At 34.2% G+C, this 21,959-nt stretch overlaps 1 protein-coding gene across 1 annotated transcript; it reads left to right on the forward strand.

Annotated features, from left to right (window-relative positions):
• The first annotated feature begins 3,407 nt into the window (after window positions 1–3,407).
• On the forward strand, window positions 3,408–20,983 carry LOC112048408 (fatty acid synthase). Its single transcript, XM_052882876.1, has 34 exons — window positions 3,408–3,566; window positions 4,074–4,266; window positions 4,408–4,528; window positions 4,627–4,830; window positions 5,577–5,693; window positions 5,787–5,968; window positions 6,045–6,193; window positions 6,326–6,529; window positions 6,623–6,809; window positions 7,147–7,309; window positions 7,463–7,632; window positions 7,735–7,886; window positions 8,375–8,707; window positions 9,032–9,216; window positions 9,307–9,426; window positions 10,119–10,228; window positions 10,353–10,543; window positions 11,136–11,290; window positions 11,378–11,623; window positions 11,812–11,923; window positions 12,076–12,225; window positions 12,308–12,423; window positions 12,604–12,754; window positions 13,700–13,871; window positions 14,974–15,086; window positions 15,304–15,468; window positions 15,832–16,004; window positions 18,084–18,287; window positions 18,371–18,705; window positions 19,163–19,319; window positions 19,435–19,579; window positions 19,806–19,982; window positions 20,139–20,241; window positions 20,321–20,983. The coding sequence occupies exons 1-34, from the start codon at window positions 3,417–3,419 to the stop codon at window positions 20,914–20,916; spliced, it is 6,201 nt and encodes a 2,066-aa protein (XP_052738836.1). The 5' UTR covers window positions 3,408–3,416; the 3' UTR covers window positions 20,917–20,983.
• Window positions 20,984–21,959: the final 976 nt, after the last annotated feature.

Below are 21,959 nucleotides of genomic sequence, written 5' to 3' on the forward strand. Positions count from 1 at the left end.
TCCCCATCCCTAACCTTGTTTTCCACAATTTTCTTCAAATTGAAATTTTGTGTCCGAAATGAATAATATCAGGAATTGGATAAACTATTCTAACTAATCCGAACTATTTTTTCTTAATTTGGCACATAACGACACGCTTTCTGATTTATTGACGTAGAACTATTTATAGAAAAAAAGAAAGAGATTTTGCCAAGCCGAAAGTGAATTTGATAATACAATTTGGGTGGTCTGTGATAAGAATCTATGCGTTTTACTAATTGAATATTTTGACTGTACTTACATAATAAGATTTCGAATGGAACCTGATTATCGTTGCTTGTTTGATCTTTTGTAAAATTTGGGCAAGTCAAAGCGTGCAAAGCAAATTATTGCGTGACAGTGTGCGATATGAATGTTCAGGCCTCTGCGGCCTTTAAATAGCCTGCCATCTTTACAGTGTGGGCATTCTAGGGAATCAACTTGAGAACAACGACATTATATTGTACCTACGGTGAGATGTAATGGGGTTCATACTTCACAACACTTATTTAACAAAATGAAAAAAAAATAATACTATGCACAATAATGTACTTATTTAAGAAGCGAAGCCCCGGCAGCGGCAACCGCAGCGAGAAGGCCTGCAGAGTAGGTGGCCCCGGCGACCGCAACGCCGCGCAGTGTTGCCCTGCTCTGAAGCAAAAACAACTGTTAATATCACATTTCGATATGAAAATAATCGTCGTCATCCACCCAAATTCGGCTCACTGCTGAGCTCGAGTCTCCTCTCAGAATGAGAGGAGTAAGGCCAATAGTCCACCACGCTGGCCCAATGCGGATTGGCAGACTTCACAAACGCAGAGAATTAAGATAATTCTCTGGTGTGCAAGTTTCCTCACGATGTTTTCCTTCACCGATTGAGACACATGATATTTAATTTCTTAAAATGCACACGACTGAAAAGTTGGAGGTGCATGCCCCGGACCGGATTCGAACCCACACCCTCCGGAATCGGAGGCAAAGGTCATATCCACTGGGCTATCACGGCTCATGAAAATAATACCACGGGGTATTTCACGATAAAGAAACACATTGATGCCAATTTTAATACAAAAACATCGGGCCAAATTTTCAAAGATGAAAATTTTGTTAGTAGCAAATTTTTCTCATTGACATCTCAGTGACATTTTTTTACACTTTATCTCTAATTTTCAATTTTTTTACGATATTAACTAGACTTGCTAGTGCATACTAATTATTTAATATTACTATTGTTAACTAACTAACTTTACTTTCACATAAATAATGCAACAAAAATTTAAATATTTATTAAATTTGATTCTATTAAGAGTTTATAAATAGCAAAGCTAGACTGCTAGATCCTTAGTGTGGAACAATTTTAATTTTCAAACGAAATCAGTTAAGCAAGCTGAACACTACTTTACTACACAGGTAAAATTATTTTGATTCTTTAATTTTTAGAGAATAATTATAAAGTCGGATGAATTTTTTGATATATTTGATATATGTTATATTAAATATTTTATTATATATTATATTTTAATATATGTTATATGTATTATATTTTAATATATGTTATATTAAATATTTTCATCAAAAATCAACCTAAACTAAAAAGCAAAAAATAACATCTTAAGTATGTGCTACCTTCTTATCACTTTGGAGGCGGTGTTAAGCCAGTGATGTTTCAATTCAAGTCGTTTAAATTTCAAAATTTCTGTGGTTCTTTCAAAAACGGCTTTAATTTAAACACAACACTGGATTGGCACCGCCTTCAAACTGATCAGAAGATAGCACATAGGTAAGATGTTATTTTTTGCTTTTTAGTTTAGGTTATTGTTTGAGTTGGAAGTCGGTTGAATTTTTTTTTATTAAAATCTTTCTTTTTTCATTTTTTAAATTTTCTTATGACAAGTGCCTAAGTCCTACGATCCTAATTTTGAAAATACTACCTTATCTTATATATAAAATTTCACTCCCCCTTTATCCACACGTAATATGAATATTCAAAAAAACGTAAAGGTATCATAACCAATGAGGAGTTTTCATGACTGTCCTCCGTCTTCATCACCAGACCCATTATGCAGTCACAACCATAAGTTCTCATCAATATAAAATTATCAAGCCCAAACACAAGGTAGTTACTTTGAACCGTCGAGGAGTTCCCTTAACTGTACTTCGTCTTCATCACCAGACCCCTAATAAGTCACAACCCATCTAGGTGGAAAGTTCTCATCAATACAAATTTATCAAGTCCAAACACAAGGTAGCTACTGTAAATCGTTGACGAGTTCCATCGTCTGTGTTTCGGCTCCATCGTCAGACCAACTCCAGACATTCATAAAAACGTATTGGCTTAAAATACCTTATGGAAACACTAACAAACGCACTAGCCGTCTCTACGATTTTCGAAAGTTTCCCTGGATTTCTCCAGGATGCCATCATCAGATCCTGACATGAAAAAAACGGGACCACCCTGGAAGTAAACCCTTCTAAACAAAAAAATAATTTTCAAAATCGATCCATAAATGACGGAAATATCGCTAGACATACATAAAAAAAGTATACATACAGCCGAACGTACACAGTACAGTCATGTTATATAAAAAAAAGTATACAATATTATGAACGTGGACAATCAACAAAAATAGTGAAAGAAAAAACTAATATAAACCATTCTGGCATAAGAAATTGTGTTTAATTACATAAAATATATGTTTTTTTAGTTTTGCGTCTTTTAGAAATTTTGTATTATCTCCGAAACTACATGACTAATTAACATACTGTAAAAGGCAAATATAATCTCTATAATATCCTCTCGATTAATAAGTAATTTATATTGATAAGGATTTAAGTTTAGTTGTGTAAATAATGACGTAAACTTTAGTATATGATTTAGATAATTTATTTAAGTACAAAAGGTACTTTAACTGCTAAAATATAGAAGATAGCTATATGCTGTCCCGACATTTTTTGTAGAAAATGACGTGTTCAGCGCACGCCATCTAACAATATTTTATATAACTTTTGTACACCTTGGGTTACATTATTATATTCAGGAAGGATCCCTCATGTTTTTGAAAATATAATATAACCTATAAGTTTTCCTTGGTTAATGGGATTATCACTGAAAGTATTTTTCAAATTAGACCAGTAGTTCCTGGGATTATCGCGTTCAATCAAACAAACAAACTCTTCAGCTTTATAATATTACTACGAGTATAGACTATAATATACTATAGATTATAATATAAATATTTATTTATTTAAATAAACACAAAATTGAGAATATATGCGCTCAGTGAAATAGCTAAATTCAGGTCACATTTTTTACTTTTTGTTGTGATCTAATCGTTGATGTACTTATGAAGAATTTTAATGACATCTTTTATTACTCTATATTGTATGTTGCAGACAATATGCCGCCAACGCCCAATTTACCCTCGTTTTCGGATAAAAGAAGTCTGTTAGGTGATAGAAGTGGCGAGAGAGTCGTTATATCTGGGATGTCGGGTCTATATCCAGAGTCTCACAACGTGAAAGATTTGGCCAATATTCTCTATAATAAGGTATGTACCTAATTTAGAAATAATACAATAAGAAACTTAAGGTAACTATTTTTTTAGGGTTCAGTAGTCCACAAGGAATCCTTATAGTTTCGTCATGTCCGTCTGTCCGTCCGTCTGTCAGCGGGTTAGCGCAGAGACTATTACTTCTAGAAAGCTGTAAATTAGCATGACTATGTACATTTAAAATGTGAACAAAGTCGTAAAATAAAATCTTGATAAATATTTTTTTTTTGGTTATCTCCCCTACTTGTAAAGTGGGGAAAGTTGTGGAATAATTCAGAGATTTTTCTTCGCTTTATGATGTCACGGCGAAACATACAAATGAAATTTAACTCTCGGTCAGAGACTTCTACTGGTATTGCGTTTTGTCTGCGGCTCCCTGTCTTGATTTTGTCAATCTAGTATACAAAGTAAATACCGGATTGACAAGCTTTTCTACTTAGTAAAAAATTGGCTAGTTATTTTTAGCAAAATAAAAATATGTTAAGGACAATAAATTATTCCCAGATCAACCCAATCAACAATGAAAACGTCCGTTGGAAGTATGAACATCCCGAGGTAGCGCAGTACACCGGCAAAATTCCAGGACTAAAACATTTCGATGCGCAGTTTTTCAAAGTCCATTACCGTCTTAGCAATAACATGGACGCTATGGGTCGCAAGTTGCTGGAACAGTCATATCAGGCGATTTACGACGCAGGTGAGATTAATACAATAATTATTACTCTTTTTAATAAACCGATATCCTTTTCGACTAATTGAAATAGATGATTTGTACAAACTCACAGACTTGTTTATAGTATTTGTATGGAAGTATAGATTGATATATCTCTCTACACAGGTATATGCCCGGAAGAACTTTCTGGGAAAAAAATTGGAGTCTACGTTGGCAGTTGTATTTCTGAAAGTGAGAAGGGTATTTTTTATGCTGCAAATACAAGGACAGGTTTTGGTATCTCAGGGTAAGTATATCAGGATTTATTACATTTCAAGTTTTATCAAAAGTAATGCAATTTGTAGCATAAAGACAATAAAACTATTAAATTATTTTTAATTACAGAGGCAGTAAATCGATGTTTGCAAACCGCATATCTTACTGGTTAAACGCCAAAGGTCCTTCTATGAGCATAGACGAGGGCTGCTGCAGCTCCACCGAAGCCTTGAACCAAGCTTACCTAGCCATCAAACACGGCGAGTGTGAAGCTGCCATCGTCGGAGGGAGTAACCTTTGTTTGCATCCTCAATCTACTATCCACTATGGAAGGTATGAAAATTATCTAGGTACATACGAATACCAACATACAAACATCGTTTTTTTATTATTTCGCTTTTTACTTCCTTTCCTTATCATCGGCTCAATTTTCTTTTACAAACATATTGTTATATAATAAAATTAAACCGGCAAACCGGCGGACCATGTAAGGTTGCGTACAAAAAAACTATCGATAGCGATACCACACACCGAGGTAGACGAGAATCCTCACTTTGCATGTAGGGAATCCATGTACTTAGTTTCTGATCTAAACCACCGACTGACAGACTGATAGAGAGACAGACGACCTCTCCCTCGACGACCTTTGACGCTCTTGAGTCACTGGTGACCCGTACGGATGATACAGTGGCTGGAGGAGACGTCGTCTTCGTCATCTCTCGGGAGGTCACGAACGCCTTCAACAGCCTCTCTTCTGAGACTTTATTGAAGGCACGTCGGTATATAAGATATTCCGTATATACTTCGGTATCAAGTGCCTCTATATATCAGGACTACTCGAGTCAAACCCCCGGGATAGATGGATATCCTGAATGGGGAGTGATGGACGAAGAGCGCGGCGGCAAGTGCTGAATAGTGTACTTCAGGGGTCGGTCTAAGCGCCAATTCTTTGGAATATCAGCTTCGATTGGCTCCTGCGAACACCTGTGATGTGAAACTTTAATGATAGTGTTAAACGAATGTAACTCACAACTCAATTACATTTTTGTCAAGCTTTAATCAAAAATACTTTCTTTCAGAATCATAAACTTGAGTATGGATGGTAAAACTAAATCGTTTGACACCGAAGCAGATGGGTGTGCTAAGTCAGAAGCAATTAACGTCCTTTTTCTTCAAAAAGCTGAAGATGCTTTAAGGTAAATTATAATAAAGAAGTAAGAAATAATTTGTAGAAATGTATCCAAATATAATTTAAAAAAAGGAATTGAAATGGCAAATTTTACTTGCAGAATTTACGCTGAAGTGCTTCATGTAAAATGTTTATATTTATCAAATTTGGAACACGAAACAAAAGGTCATAGATATGGTTTCTATAGGGATCCTGACAACATGGCCAACTTTATAAGCACTTTCTATGAAGAAGCCAATGTATCACCACAAGCTATTGAATACGTCGAAGCTTGCGGTTCTGGTAATTAATTAGTTAAGTAATAAATAATTCAATATTAAGAGCGCTCAATATTTTAATACAATTCATTATATTTAAGCTACACCGGAGGTAGACAAAGCAGAACTTGAAGCCATCGAAAAAGCATATTGTACTCATAATAACCGAAGGCAACCACTTTTGGTAGGCAGTGTTATGTCAAATATAGGTTATTGTGAAGCTGCATCGGGGATATCTGCTATTACAAAGGTAAATCATTCGAGATATTATATTAATAGTAGTATTTATTATATTTGTTAAAAAGTATCAAAAACATGAATGTAATAATAATTTTTCTTAAATGTGTTTACTTATATATTTTTTTTTATCAACACTCAACAGGTTCTTTTAGGATACCACTCTGGAAAGCTAGCAGGAAATTTAAATTGTGACTCACCACGAAACGATGTAGCAGCTTTGCGAGATGGTCGTATGCGTATTTTAACTGATCATCATAGTTTTGACCGTTCTTACACAGCTATAAATAGCATCTCACTTACTGGGGTTAATGCACATGTTCTTTTATATGGTCATTATAAAGCCAAGGTAGTAATTAAATTATTCTTAATGTTTATATATGTTAAAGCTTACATGTAATAATAAAACGAAGACGAGAATTAGTGATTTTATATATTTTAGGACGCTCGGCGTTACAAGACAAATATTCCCTATTTAGTATTGGTATCTGGCAGACAGGAAACTTCCGTGAACAAAATACTTCTGGATCTAAAATCTCGCCCGGTTGATCCCGAGGAAATAGCTCTACTGCACAATATTCATAAAACAAGAATTTCTGGACATTTAGGAAGAGGATTTATACTTCTTGGTGAGACATTTAGTTTAAAATATGGCCACTGGCTCAGACGATATATTTGCAGCAGCTGACTGCAATAGCTTTGCGGAATAGTGCTCCTGAGTTGTCTCCTAAGGCGGGTTAGGCCTGTTGTCCATGTCCACTCTCTTGAAACAAAACTAAAAGAAAAGACTTTGAAATATAGACATCTCCAAGTTTCTAACTTGCAGATGTCTAGATTTCACAAGTAGCTAAAACCCATAATAAACGTTTTTACCTACCGGCTATCGCTCACTTTTACAAGTATAGTGGCTGATGGTGGCCACATGAACAAAAAAATGCGTCAAATTAATTGTGATGTATTTTTCAGACAAAAGTCAAAAGGATGAAACCATTTGTGTGCATGAAAAGTCAAATTACTTCGACGACAGCAAGCGGCCGCTGTGGTTCGTATACAGCGGCATGGGCTCCCAGTGGGCCGGCATGGGGGCACAGCTTATGAGAATTCCGCTATTTGCAGCTGCTATTGAAAAGTAAGCTTTTTTTCTACGGCTCTAGATCTCAGCAGACTCTTAACAGATTTAACTAAATGGTTAAAAGTAGGTTGATGAATAATTGAATACTGTTGATAAAAATGTGCATAACCAATAACATTAAATAAATTTCTCTTCGATCTAAAATAATAGGTGTCGATGTGTCTTGGAACCTAAAGGACTGGACATTGTGCACATAATTACATCTCCAGATAAAACCATATTTGACAATATTCTTAATTCTTTCGTTGGAATTGCTGCAATACAAATTGGTCTTACAGATATATTACAGGCTTTGGAAATTAGTCCAGACAAAATGATTGGTAACCACAACTTTTTAAATTTCTTTTTTTTTAAATAAAGTTTTGTTTTACGATAGATACTTTAAATTTCTCAATATACTTTTTTTACAAATATATTTACAGGTCACAGTGTGGGTGAACTAGGTTGTGCGTATGCAGACGGTTGTTTTACAGCCGAGGAAATGATATTGTCTGCATACAGCCGCGGTCTAGTCTCTGTGCAGACTCCGTTCATTCGTGGATCAATGGCAGCCGTTGGACTTGGTTTCGAACGGGTAGCAAATCTATAATAATAATTTCGTCAAGGGGTACGGTAGACTTGATCGAAACTTTACCTGAATAATAAAACATAAAAAAATAAAGATTTCGAATCGACAACATATATCCGCAAAAATCGAGTCGCGTATTGTCGAGTATTTTGTTAAATTTTAATAGCGCTGACACACAAATTCCATTAATATTTCACTGACAGCGGATGACATCTATGAGTATTTGGACAAAAATTATTTCAGAATAATAATTTAGGGATGGCAAGGCAATAAAGGAAGGCAGGCAAGAAAAAATTGGAGACCGATAGGGGAGGCCGAAGTCGAAGGACAAGCTGCTAACTAATTAGCAACTATCTATACCTATAAATGTATCTAAGCAGCAGTAATAAAGGCTTATTTTATTTTGTTTTATGTAGCATTGCAAGGCATTTTGGGGGACTAATAATGCTGGAGAAGCTAGTGAATTATTAAAATTGATTATTACTGTCTTACAGATGTCTAAAATGGTTCCACCTGAGATTGAAATAGCTTGCCACAACGGCCCCGACTCCAGCACAATTTCCGGTCCCGCCGATATCATGAAAGAATTCGTGGCTCAACTTACAGCGAAGGGAATATTTGCGAAGGAAGTGCCATGCTCAAACATTGCATATCACTCGCGATACATCGCTGAGGCAGGTCCAGGTCTGCTCAAATATTTGGGTGAAGTGATCACGTCCCCAAAAGTTCGCAGTAGCCGCTGGGTTTCAACTTCAGTGCCACAAGAGAAATGGAATGACCCCATTGCAAAATATTCATCGGCTGAGTATCACACGAATAACCTACTAGTGAGTATAATTTGTATTTTACTAGGTGGTATGTTATCCGTGTCTAGCAATAGAGAAAGCTTTAAGCTACATATCGGTGTTCAGCGTTTTTTCATAGTAAATAATTAGATTATAAGATCTAATTATTCACTAACGAATATATTCGAATAATGAATACAACTCAAAGAACTTCAAATTAAGTTACATTGAGATAAATTGATTAAAATAAAAAGGACAACAATATTGTGATGAACATTGTAGATATCTATTTCAAAAAATATAAAATAGCCTTAACTATTGCATCACCATAAAAACGCAAATAACTAAGCTAACATTATGTTGCAGAATTCAGTCCTTTTTGAGGAAACATCGAGGCTTATCCCATCAAATGCAGTAGTGGTAGAGATTGCTCCTCATAGCCTTTTGCATGCTATACTAAAGCGTTCTCTGCCTGAATCCTGCCAGCACGTTTCACTTACAAGACGCGGTCATCCTAATAACGCAGTTTTCTTGCTGGAAGCTCTCGGAGAGTAAGTATTGTTAAATGTAGTTTTAGGTATTTTTAAATAAGTACTAAAGTAATAAACTCTCTGTTCATCATTCGTCAATTATTCTTATAGTCTCTTCATGTTGGGATATAATCCGAAAGTGCAAGCCTTATACCCGAAAGTAGAGTTTCCAGTTTCTACTACAACGCCAATGTTGTCACATTTAGTGGAATGGGCGCATCACGAACCATGGTATGTTTACTCAAATTTCATCACATTTTATCAATTATAAATCTTTGATTTTACACAGGCTCATTTTAAGGATTCTCAGCGATGGAAGGAAATTTTGCGCTTTGCGGTTTTGTGTTGTGGCGTTGCGACAATCTACGGCTTTCGGTCATATGCGCCATAAATCATTAACCAGGAAACTTCTTTACTTTAATAATAAAATTGTTAAGTTTTATAAAATACTAAGCAATTATATGATCGGATTGGCTCAGGGACTGATCTCCGACTGACAAAGGAGAGAGAGAAAAAAAAAGTTTTATAAAATGAGATTAAGATAGTAGACGTAAATTGTCTGGCTGTGTCCAGAAGTGGAGGTACACCGGTTGATAACGATGATGAGACCAGTCTCAATAAGAAACTTGCACTACTGAGTATTAATAATGTAAGAACCAGTGCTAAAGTTATTAATGAATAAATAGATCTAGAGGATATGACAGATTTTGCAGGGCTTATGAATTCAAAATTATTAGTAGATGCCACGATACTTCTACATAGCTCATTGAATCTGGGATGGGATCCTTTGTCCGTGGTGTCTCGGATGAAATCTGTCTAATTTATCTAAATTTTATCAAGATCGATTAAGCAGTTATCTAATAAAAAAATCAAAGACTTGAAGAAAATTCAATCAAACATTATTAACATTAGTATGATTTTAGGATTGTGCCATTAATTGTATCAGAAAAAAACAAAGCTGCATCTTCATGTAATCATATTATATCAATGCATGACGACGATCACAATTACTTAAGAGGTCATGTTGTAAAAGGTAAAAATATTTATATCTCATTCTCATTTAATACAGCACAAGCACATAATGGAGTCTTAAAATCGTTTAAAAGCGTGCTCAATTTGCTAATAACATATTGAAAGATTTCTTGCACGAATTTCAGGAAAAACCTCGTATCCATTCGCTGCCGCACTAGTAATAGTTTGGGATACATTAGCTATGGTGTTGGGAGTTCCAAAAAAACAGCTCTCAGTTAAGTTTCGTGATGTTCACCTTTACTTACAACCTGTGCTTCAGGACCGTGAACAATTGCGACTATATGTAACTATACAAAGAGGCAGAGGCTATTTTGAGGTACCTAATTGACATAGTTCAAAAAATTTCAACTATTTATTGTTACATACTTTTATACATTCCAAGTTAAATAAAAGCTTGATAAAAGTTTGCTACAACGTTATACGTCATTTTTAATTTGTCCATAACGGTATAAGCAATATCAAACACAAAAACAAGATCATTGACTGAGTTTTACGACATTTTTTGTACACTTAGATTTTGTAGACTTTGGATAGAAGATTGACTTGTTTGTCCGTTTTCTTGATTGTTAAGCTTGTTTTAAATACAAAAAATAATACAGCTCCAAATCTTAATTCGCCGCTTTGGTACACTTTTAGAAACTTTTTTACCGGCGAACTTTTTGAGCAAGAAAACTGATAAAAAAATGTATTTTCTTCAAGAAACATACTTTTATTAAGCCACTTTAAGTTGATCCTTAAGTACACTTTATCATATCCATATGCATTTATAGGGGGGTATACCTGGGTTCCCAGGGCCGACGTTGTATTGGCCGGGCATTCCCCTTTGCAAACAAAACCTGCCAGCATATCAGATCATATCAAAAAATTAAATTATCTTCAAAACATACATTGTAATCTTCTAATATTAGGTTATGAATAACAACATCAAGATCGCAACTGGCTTTATTATTAGTGAAATGAATAATTTAATGAGTGTGGAAGATGAATTGAAATTAGTTGAAGACTTGGAGCTAAAATCGGAAGAAATTTACGAATTATTGTACGCTAGAGACTATAACTACATGTAAGTTTAGAAAATATTTAAAAGGAAATTTAATATTACCAATGATGCTCGAAATACTGTCAGTTTATTCATATTTATTATTTTTAGGGACGAGTTCCGTAGTATTCATAATGCTAACATGTCACTAACAGAAGCTCACCTACTGTGGCAAAACAATTGGGTGACGCTTATTGATGGTATGATCCAACTCAATGCACTTAGGCGTCATCAAGATAGTGTATCGCAGCCAAATTTTATAAGAAAAATCGTCATTGATGTTAAAAATCATTTAAGAGCTGTAGACGGTGGAAATGTTATACCTGCTAAAGTTTGTGATGTGATGAATACTACCAGGTATTTACAAAATTTTATATTAATTATTCGTACCTGTTTTGCCTATAGTTCCTTACTATTTAAATAAAATTATTATTTATAGTATACATATATGACTATATTCCATTACTAGGTATATGCTATTACTCAAATTGTTACTAATAGCAGGTAGCTGAAATTTTTATTTTCATTACATATTATATTTTTAGATGTGGAGGTGTCTTAATTGAAAATATCAAATTCCATGACATGGCATCATCAACTAAAGAACAGGTTGTTTTTAAAAAAAATGTTTCAGACTTCTCTACCAATAACATCGATGTGAGTAATATCGATAATTTGATTACTTATGTTCATATATGTTATGTATACTTCAAATTCAGGCATGATTTAATAGAAAAATATAATGATTACTACCTATTTTGATTACTTTATGATGAGACAGTAATTTTGCAGTCGAATAACTGTTTTAGGTTATTCAGGGTGTTAAATATTTTAAACCAATTCAAGAAACTATATCAAAAAGAAATAAAATGGCACTAGAAATGACACGTTTAGGTGATACTAACTTTACACAATGGATAGAAGTAGCAAAATCAAATCATCAAGGGATTTCAGTGACGGTATGTACAATGCACATCGAAATATTTGACAAAATTTTTAAAAGTTACTGTTGCTTCTTTATCTAACAGTTAAATTATTTAGGTGCAATACGCAGGCTTAAGCGATGCTTACATAAAGAAAGTATTTGGAGTGACTGCAAAAGAAAGCATCGATAATAAGAAAATGATCGAATATGACTTCAGTGGTGTTACAAATAGGTATGTAATTTTTTTCAAGTATTCAATTACCCGGAACAACTCTATTAATATGTACAAGTAAATAATTTGGTCATTTGCGTTTGTTTTTATATGAGAAATACAGATAACTGTATACTATAGGTATACGCATCTTACAGCATCCATACCTCTGACTTCATTCTAAATAAAAATTATTTTCAGAAAAGAACGAGTGATGGGTATAGTCCAAGATGAATCTATAAGTACACACATCCAAGCAAAACCTGAACTGCTGTGGCCCGTACCTGATCATTGGACTTTAGAAGAAGCAGCTACTGTTCCTTTAGCCTACTGCCTGGCATTCTACTGTCTTGTAATTATATGATTATTTTATTCATTGATTTTAATTAATTTGAAATTTCAATGTTAAGTATTTCAGAAAAAAACAATGGTTAATTCATAACTTTTATTAGGACAACTTAGTTAACAAATCAAAAAGAGTTCACTACTCGAGACAGAGAGTGATTCCCTGCCTAACTCAGAGTAATTCGAGAAGGAATACTCTACGAGAGATGTTGGCGGATCGACTACCGCCAGAACACTATACTAATAGCATTAACAACTGAGTCTTAGGGCCATAAATCATTTCTCTATATCTATCTCGCTTGCACTTATGGGTCTTATGGAGCCGTCTAGTGAAGGGTGTAACAATGAAAGACATATTATCGATAAGTAAAGTTTATTATCGTATCTTGTTCACAAAATTAAAAAAATTAACAATATTTGATTTAATATAATACATATTTCATATTATATAATTATTAACTAAATAAAATTAATCTTCATCTGAGTCTTCATCATCAGAATCTTCGTCTTCTGCCAAATTTATTATATATTAGTATCCATAGTGCGCAACGAGTAACACATGAATGTATTTATTTAATTGCAGTAAACACATTTATAGCAAAAAAAATACGCAATGCAATTACATTAGAAACCGACCAATCAGAATCGTCCAAATCATTATTGACTCATCATTAGCACGTGCGCAGGTAGCCGTTTATCGATAATTAGGGTGCGCAGGTAGGCGCGCTGCACATTCCTATCTTTTTTGACTTTTATGACCGGACGACTCAGATGATAATGCGCATACTATAACACTGAAATCGCTCGAGTCGACGAACGTCAGTTGCTCCCGCCTGAGCGCCCCTACCCTTTACGGAAATAACTCCCGCCACCTAGCGTCGTCAGGAGTAAACACGACATAGTCGAGTGACGTCATATCCCTCTCAGACTACTATTTTCTATGACTTTACAGTGCATCAAAGCTAGGTTCTACCGTGGCATCAGCATTCTCGTGCACGACGGATCAGGAGCTTTAGGTCAAGCGATCTTATCTATAGCCCTCGCACACGACTGTGACATTTACACCACAGTGAGCAGTACCAAGAAAAAAAGGTTTTTGCTCAAATTGTTTCCAGAACTTAAAGGTAATTTCAATTAGTGTGCAGTTGTTTATATCTGTTAATCTATACTTATAATAAATCTGTAGAGAGGTCAATTCTGTACATGAAATATATTTCCAAAATAACTATCAGGGGGTGATTAGTGATCGATACTGATGCCAAAAATGCAATCAGTAAAATTTTTGTCTGTCTGTCTGTCTGTCTGTCTGTCTGTCTGTCTGTCTGTCTGTATGTTCTTTATAGAAACAAAAACTACTGGACGGATTTTAACGAAACTTAGTACAATTATTCAACATACTCCTGGGCAGGTTATAGTATACTTTTCATTACGCTACCATCAATAGGAGCAGAGCAGTGAAGAGAAATGTTGAGAAAACGGGAGAAGTTACTCAATTTTTCAAGATTCCGTCGCGTGTACAGCCTTAATGGTTTAAAGCTACATGGAAATAATGTATGACGGAAATATTCTCCTTAAAATTATCTATAAAAACACAACAGCATATATATGTCTATCTTTTATGGTTGACTCACAATAACACGTGTAACTCCCGATAGCTTAGCAGTACGGAGTTTTCTAATTATATTTGTCTACTCTTATGTTTATAACACTCATCACTCATCCTTAATAAGAAAGTTAACATTATTACCTATTCAATAAAAAAAGAATTGAAAGTTATACATCAAATAAGCCATCGCGCGTGAATACTAATTCATGCTGTAAGGATTATTTTTGTGTAACGGTTGCCGCGCTCGACGCGACTCGCGGTGGGAGGAATAAATAAAGAAGTGCTGCCTTAATGAGTAGGGTAGGGGTAGGGTAGGGTAGGGGTAGGGGTAGGGTAGGGGTAGGGCAGGGGTAGGGTAGGGGTAGGGTAGGGGTAGGGTAGGGGTAGGGTAGGGGTAGGGTAGTGGTAAGGTAGGGGTAGGGTTGGGATAGGGTAGCGTAGTTGTAGGGTAGAGGTAAGTTAGGGTAAGGGTACTTGAAAGTTTACAACGACTTTCACGCGGACGAAGTCGCGGGCGTCCGCTAGTTTAAAATAAGAATGTTCTCTTGACCGAGTGTTAGTAACAGTTTGCTATTGATTCTACACTACCTATGTATACGAGTATAATGAAACATTTTCAGAGGATCATATTGGCTGTTCTCGGGACGGCAGTTTTAAGGATATGGTTCTTAATGGTACAAAGGGAGAAGGGTGTTACATTGTTATCAACTCTTTAAAAGGAAGCATTAGAGACGTAAGCCTTAATAGTTGTATTTTTTAACAAATATGCTCGTTTTGGTGATCTTTTGTTAATTTGCATAAATGATGCATACTGTAATACCTTTGTCATACCTACTTGTATACTTAGCACTAACTATTTGCTATAGATGGAGGAGAAATGAGAAAATTGCGAGCGTGATTCTTCTTTACAAATATCAATTTTAATATACTTATTGTTAATTTGCTTACAGGCTTCGTTTGAATGTTGTAAATTATTTGCATTCGTCGTTGATACTTCGCTTATAGTGGACGATGAGGATTATATCTTTAGACTGCATAGTGTATCTAAATCTACCACTTACAATACAGTGCAATTTTCTACATTATTTGATATTAGGAACGTAGAAGAATTGAAAGTAAGTACTAAAAATGAAACCTTGCATTACACCGTCGCATCAACTGATTATAAAAAATACCACTAGATTAAGTAAAGTATCGCCATAACTGAACATTATAGGTAATTACAATTAGAAAGGTACTTAGTGCTTTTAGCAAAATAATTACAGCTGTCACGGAAAAATAAACCTAACGTAACATACAGGTAACTAGACGATTTTTGATAAAAAATCAAGTTCCAATCGCAATCAAATTACCTACTAATATTTTATCGTATCAAACTATAGATACTTATGTTTTCTGTGCCATAAATATAAGAGTCGGTACGGAGTATCAAACAGAATATTCTTTAATAACTTATTTCATTTCGTGCATTGATACAGAGACTACAATTGATGGTGAGCGAAGGAATCGCTCGCGGCTACGTACGTCCGCTCTCTCGGGTGGTGTACGCGGCGGAAGATGCCTCACGAGCTCTGCGGCTGCAAGCGAGCGGCAGACATGTTGGCTGTGTGCTACTACATTTAGAAGAAGATATCTCCTGCACTCAGAATAGGTAAAATGTACATGTTATTAAATTTCATTAAGAAAGTAGGTGATAGTCTGCTGATTTACAATGAAATTTTCAATGAAATGAAATACTGTCGTTAGTAAAGTTATTTGCGATATAAATCGAGAATTAGTTAAGTATTGAATAAATATACCTACTCTTAATAAACTGAAGTATTTTTTTTTGAATGTGATAATTTATTGGTGTATTTAAATTTTATAAACTTTTACAATACCTAATATTAAAACTACGTATCTATCTTTAACTACATATTATAAAAATTAAAAAGGAAATATACTGAAAAAAATAATTTAAGTGTTAATAGTAAAGATATTTATAATATACACATTTGCTCGTAAAGTATCTCTTATTTCAATATCGTAATGTATCTCATTACGCACATGTGCCGTAATGTAATATAAAAACTTTATCATCTGTCTAAACACGAACGGTACTTTTTTAAATCATAGCAAAGAGTTTATATGTCAGAAAAATGCTCAACATTTTATCAATAAAATTAGCTTTGTGAGATAAAATATAATAAATAAACCATAATTAAACATTTAATTGTTTCATTTTAATAATTTTGTCAATAAATTACAACCATTTATAATTAACAGAAACACATAAATATTATTTTTACTTTATGAGTACCTAATACTGGTCGTTTTTGGTGCATTTTCCTAAAAAAATGCTTTTGTGTGCACTTCACAACACACTATCTGTGCAAAAATGACAAGCGTATCAAAATGCCATCTTATGGAAAACAGGCAAAGATGCAAATTCATTTTCAGAAAGTGTGTCATAAGACGTCGTATGACGTGCGCTTTGATAATTAAAGCCTCTGCTTCCTTACTATAGCTCTCGCCTTCAGCTCAAGCTCTGCAACATCGCATCGGCTGTAATTTTCAACTTACCGCACTTCTTCTTTTTCTTTCTTCTTTCTTCTTTCTTCTGGGCCGTTTCCGCACTTAGCCATCTTACCGCACTTACAATTAATATTACCGCAATTATTAAGAATTAATATCAAATTCGTGCCGGTTGTTCTTCAACCATTGAACAAGTAATATGTAAAAAAACATACGTGTGGCACTCGGTGACTGCCATGGTAAACTTAAGTAATTATAATTATTTATTTATGCTGTATTCTTTTTTTTTAGAAAAGAATAAAAAGAGAAAAATATAAAAAAGGCCTTTATGTTGATCTGGAATTGAACTCTGGTTTAATAAATTTTGCCCCTTACCAAACCACTTGTCCAGTTGAGTAATATGTTAACTTGGGTTAGGTTTATTTTCGTTACGGAATTTCTTGATTCGGTCGCCGCGCTTAAAGCCTTCGATAAAAGCTATGCAATTCATAATTTAAAGATAATCGAATGCCAATTACGATCGATGAATTCTGTTCTAGAATAAGCTGCTCATCTGATCGACTACATATAGTGTTATCTGAGAATGCTGTTTTGGGGATGCAATTAGTGGAAAGATTAATAAAACGAGGAGTAAGAATATTGTTATTACGTTTTACAAAAATGTCAAGAAGCCTTATATTTAAAATCAGGTAAGCAATGACATAACATGCAACTGCTCGTAATAATTTCTATGTGCTTAATAACTTAGTGTTTAAATTGTAACTTTATACCGACCACTTTTTTAATAATTTAAAATTTTAATGAAAAAAAAAATACAACCAACTTCAAAACTTAAAAACGTATCCAATAAACTAAAAAGAACCTAACACTAATTTGAACACCTTCAAAGCGAGAGTGGATAGGTATATTCTAGGTAAGCGTGCTCAAACTTAGACCGCATTAAGGCTTACCATCAGGCTTAAATGTAGTCAAGCGCTAGCCTATATTGCATAAAAAAAGCGAAAATAACATCAGAATATTATTATAATATACCTGCTGATCAGTATGAAGGCGGTGCTATGCCGGTGATGTTTTAATTCAAACCATGTAAGAAAATCATAAAGATTTAGGTTTTTAAGAGTGCTGTTTCATGTGGTCCATAACGGCTTAAATTAAAACAACACCGGCTTAGCCTCCTTTTTGAAGTCGATTAAAAACTATGATTATGGATTTTCAGGTCCTGGGAAAATCAAGGAGTCCAATTAGCAATTTCTTATGGAAACTTGTGGAATGAAGATGTTTTTAATTTACTAAACAGCGAGAAAATCGAAAATGTTGAAGGAATATATTGTATTGTAAATTCTGATTTAGAAATTGAAAACATAAATAAACGCTTGGAACAACTGACTCAAGCCATACAAAGATTGAATTGGCCCATAAAGTAAACAATATCTATACACTATGAATGAATTTGAATTATATTCTGATTTGCTAATGCTAATTTTGTGTGACTTATGGTTTCAGGTATTTCGCAGTAATTGATACCAAAGATTGTACTAGTAGCAATTTAATAAAACTAACAGAACCACACAATGTATTCATAACAATCAATTTGCCATCTTTAAAAATCGTAAGATATTTTTTATTCCTGGTTACTTGTTTGAATGCTACTTGTAGGAGAGTTTTTTTATTTAAGTATTTTACCTCCTTATTACAGGTTGCAAACAATAAATATTTTCCGGTCAGTCATGCTATTGATGCTATAGAAAAGGCTATATGTAACAAACAACCTCTCATAGCTGCACATCGTACACAGAATTCTCTTGGAAATTTATTAGAAGAGTTGGCTAATTTAGCTGGTATGTATAACGTTTTTTTTCTCTTTTGTTACTTTCATATATTACTACCTTGGAGCATTCTGGGCTATGACTGAGAAATTTAGTGAAAATATCACTTTTTAATATTTTGAAGGGGGTCCTCTTAACCCAAACTCGATGTACAATGTTTATTAACAAACAAAATAAAAAAAAAGTAGAAAAAGTCATATCATTTTATACATAATTTATTTAAAATTATGTATTGTTTTTTTTATAAATTGGCTTTCCTAAGATTTACCTATATCTAATTCTTATATGCTCATTATCACATTTATTGTCATTTATTTAGGAATAAGTTAATTAATATTATTATAAATTACAAAATTACTACAGATTTCTACCATCATTTTTGTAATTCGTTTGTTGATAAACATTGCATAGCCAGATTGACTTTAGTATAGCTAGTATAACTTATCATCTTTCTTAAATTGTTGTTTAGATTTCACATTTGTTGATGGACCGTTATCATTGCAAGATGCAACACTTGAAGAACTGGGTATGGATCCATCAAAATCTGAAATTGTAAGAGCTTATTTGCGGGATCTTCACAATGTCTCACTAGACGAAAGTGATATACCATCGTTATCAATTAAAAAGTAAGTACTTCCTTGTGACAAAAGTGTTGCAAAACGCATAAAGTTTTACTAACAACGTATGTCATGTACTTTATTAGATAAATGTTAAAGAATTATCGACTGACATAACTTGCAGGATATGGGAGTTAGCAGGTAATGAAGAAAACGAAATGTTTACTGAAACTGAAGATTTAAAAACATTCCTTACCCACATAGATCCAGATGAACTCCTTGCTACAGCAGAAATAGTACTTTTACCAACACTTACCACAAGTTCTACGGTAAGCAACTTTTGTTTCACAAACAATAAAGTTTTAATAAAAAAATACAACCGACTTCAAAATTATAAGAATGTTTTTAATAAACTAAAAAGCAAAAAATTACATCGTATGTGCTTCTACTCAGCCTTCTCAGTTTGCTCAGATTAGTTACAAACTACTATTAGTACTATTAGTTATATTAAAGTATTAGTTACAACTAAAAAGAAAACTATATGAAATATTTCAGACAACTGATGAATTTGACGTAAACGAAACATATCTGTGCGTAGTACCAGGAGTAGAAGGGCTACACGTGCGATTCCGTGAACTATGCGAGCGGATCAAGGTACCTGCACTAGTGCTGCAGCCAGGCGTTGATAAGCCGCAGGAGACTATACAAGAAATAGCACAGAGATATGCTAAGGTCAGTGTTTAGCATACTAATATCTGAATCATGTACCTACCATAGTTAGCTAAGTATATGATTTTACCATAATCATATCCAGTTATTACTTCGGCAGTATGTTCTTCGTCGGCAATGTTTATTAATTTCTTTCAATAACATTCCTATTTTTTTTAGATTCTTCTGAAAAAGACCCAATTAAAAAAGCGCTTTTATCTTCTGGGATATGAAAGTGGAGTTTTAGTTGCCTTAGAAATGGCAGCGATTCTCGAAGATAGTGGTAAGGTTTCACACTCAAGAAAATTAATAAACGTGATTTGATTTAAAACGACTATTGATATAAAATATTTTGTCTACAGGGTTAAATGGCACGATCTTTTGCATCGGTGGTACACCGCAAGAAGTTCTCGAAAAGTTTGAAGAAAAATTATCAAAATTCGAAACAGAAGAATCGTTGCAGTCAGCAGTAGCTAGCCACATGTTTAAGTTATTGGTCAATGGGGATAGCCCCGAGAACCTGGATATTGATCTGAAAAGCATTCCTACTTGGAAAGAGAAAGTATCGTTCTGCGTGCAGATGCTGTTGGGGCGAATTGATCATTCTATTCAGTATGCAAAAGAAATCATTGAAGCCGTATATGAAAGAATAGTACAAGTGAGACGCTATCAGTCACAGCCACGTCCACTTCGCTCCCTCCTCGTTACAATTCGGCCCTGGACATCTACGACGAATAACGTTAAGTTTCATTCTTTGCAAAGTCATTCGCAGCAAAAAGTCGTAGAGTACCAGTTGCAAGTTCCTCTGGCGTATGCCGCACAAGACATGCGCTGTGCTGCCATTGTGAACCGTCATTTAGACAAAGATATTCTTGAGGGATTCGATAAGAAAAATTTATGCGAAACTTACCAAACAAAAGCTGATTCATTTGTATTCATTGAATCAATGTTGGTTTGATTCACAGATTGCATTATTAATCATGTGTTATTTACTTTTTGTAATAAAATATTAAAAACATTTTATGTATGGGCATCTTGAGTATTATTGTCTAACTACCCCAATATCAAAATTAATGAAAAGCGCCTTTTAAAATTGACCCCAACCTAAAACGACTGCAGAAAAGATAAACTAAGTAAGTAAAACTAACGAGATGGAAACATGATGTAAACAAGAAGTTGTCGAACACCGAAAAAACTAACTGAACTTGCATTTGACCACTGACTATGTTTTTGAAGATAAATGAGTGAAAGTTAAAAAGCTCCTTATCAGGAATATTATATTATATTATTAAAAAACATCTACGATGACGCACCATAAATTTTCTGTATTTTAAGGATTAAATACAAAAATTTATAGGTACTATCTATGATGACACGTATTTTCTGTATCTACGATGTAGATACAGAAACACAATACAGATACACAATAGATTTTCTGCAGATCAATAAAAAAGGAATATTCCATACGCAACGATATTTAATACTATTAGATATGGCACTAGCGCGTTGAAACCTAGGCGCATTATGGCGGTATTATCATTTGGAAATGGCTATTTTTAACCGACTTCAAAAAGGAGGTGGTTCTCAATTCGGTCGGTATTTTTTTTTTTTATGTATGTACACCGATTACTCAAAGACGCCCGGACCGATTTCAAAAATTCTTTTTTGTTTGAAACTGTATAGTCCCCATTTGGTCCCATTGCCATCATGTCAAGATCTGATGATGGAATCCTCCCATTTAGTACTTTTAAGCACTACAATTTCATGAAGGTTTAAAATCGATCTGGTGATGGAGCCATAAAACAGACAAGGGAACTCCTCGGCGATTTATAGCAGTTACCTTGTGTTTGGGCTTGATTAATTTGTATTAATGAGAACTTTCCACATAGATAGGTTGTGACTGTCATTTAGAGGTTTGGTGATAAAGACCACGGACAATTAAGGGAACTCCTTAACAGTTTACAGTAACTACCTTGTGTTTGCCCTTGATTAATTCGTATT

The sequence above is a fragment of the Bicyclus anynana genome, chromosome 8 (genome assembly GCF_947172395.1).
Source record: "Bicyclus anynana chromosome 8, ilBicAnyn1.1, whole genome shotgun sequence".
Taxonomy (NCBI): Eukaryota; Metazoa; Arthropoda; class Insecta; order Lepidoptera; family Nymphalidae; genus Bicyclus; species Bicyclus anynana.

What these genes read in the sequence shown, in the direction of transcription:
- LOC112048408 (XM_052882876.1), top strand. Translation starts at nt 3,417, where the DNA reads ATGCCGCCAACGCCCAATTTACCCTCGTTTTCGGATAAAAGAAGTCTG. An exon ending in ACAGGTTTTGGTATCTCAGG is followed by an intron (nt 4,529 to 4,626) that starts GTAAGTATATCA and finishes TTTTAATTACAG; the next exon opens with AGGCAGTAAATCGATGTTTG. An exon ending in TGGGCGCATCACGAACCATG is followed by an intron (nt 9,427 to 10,118) that starts GTATGTTTACTC and finishes GTATGATTTTAG; the next exon opens with GATTGTGCCATTAATTGTAT.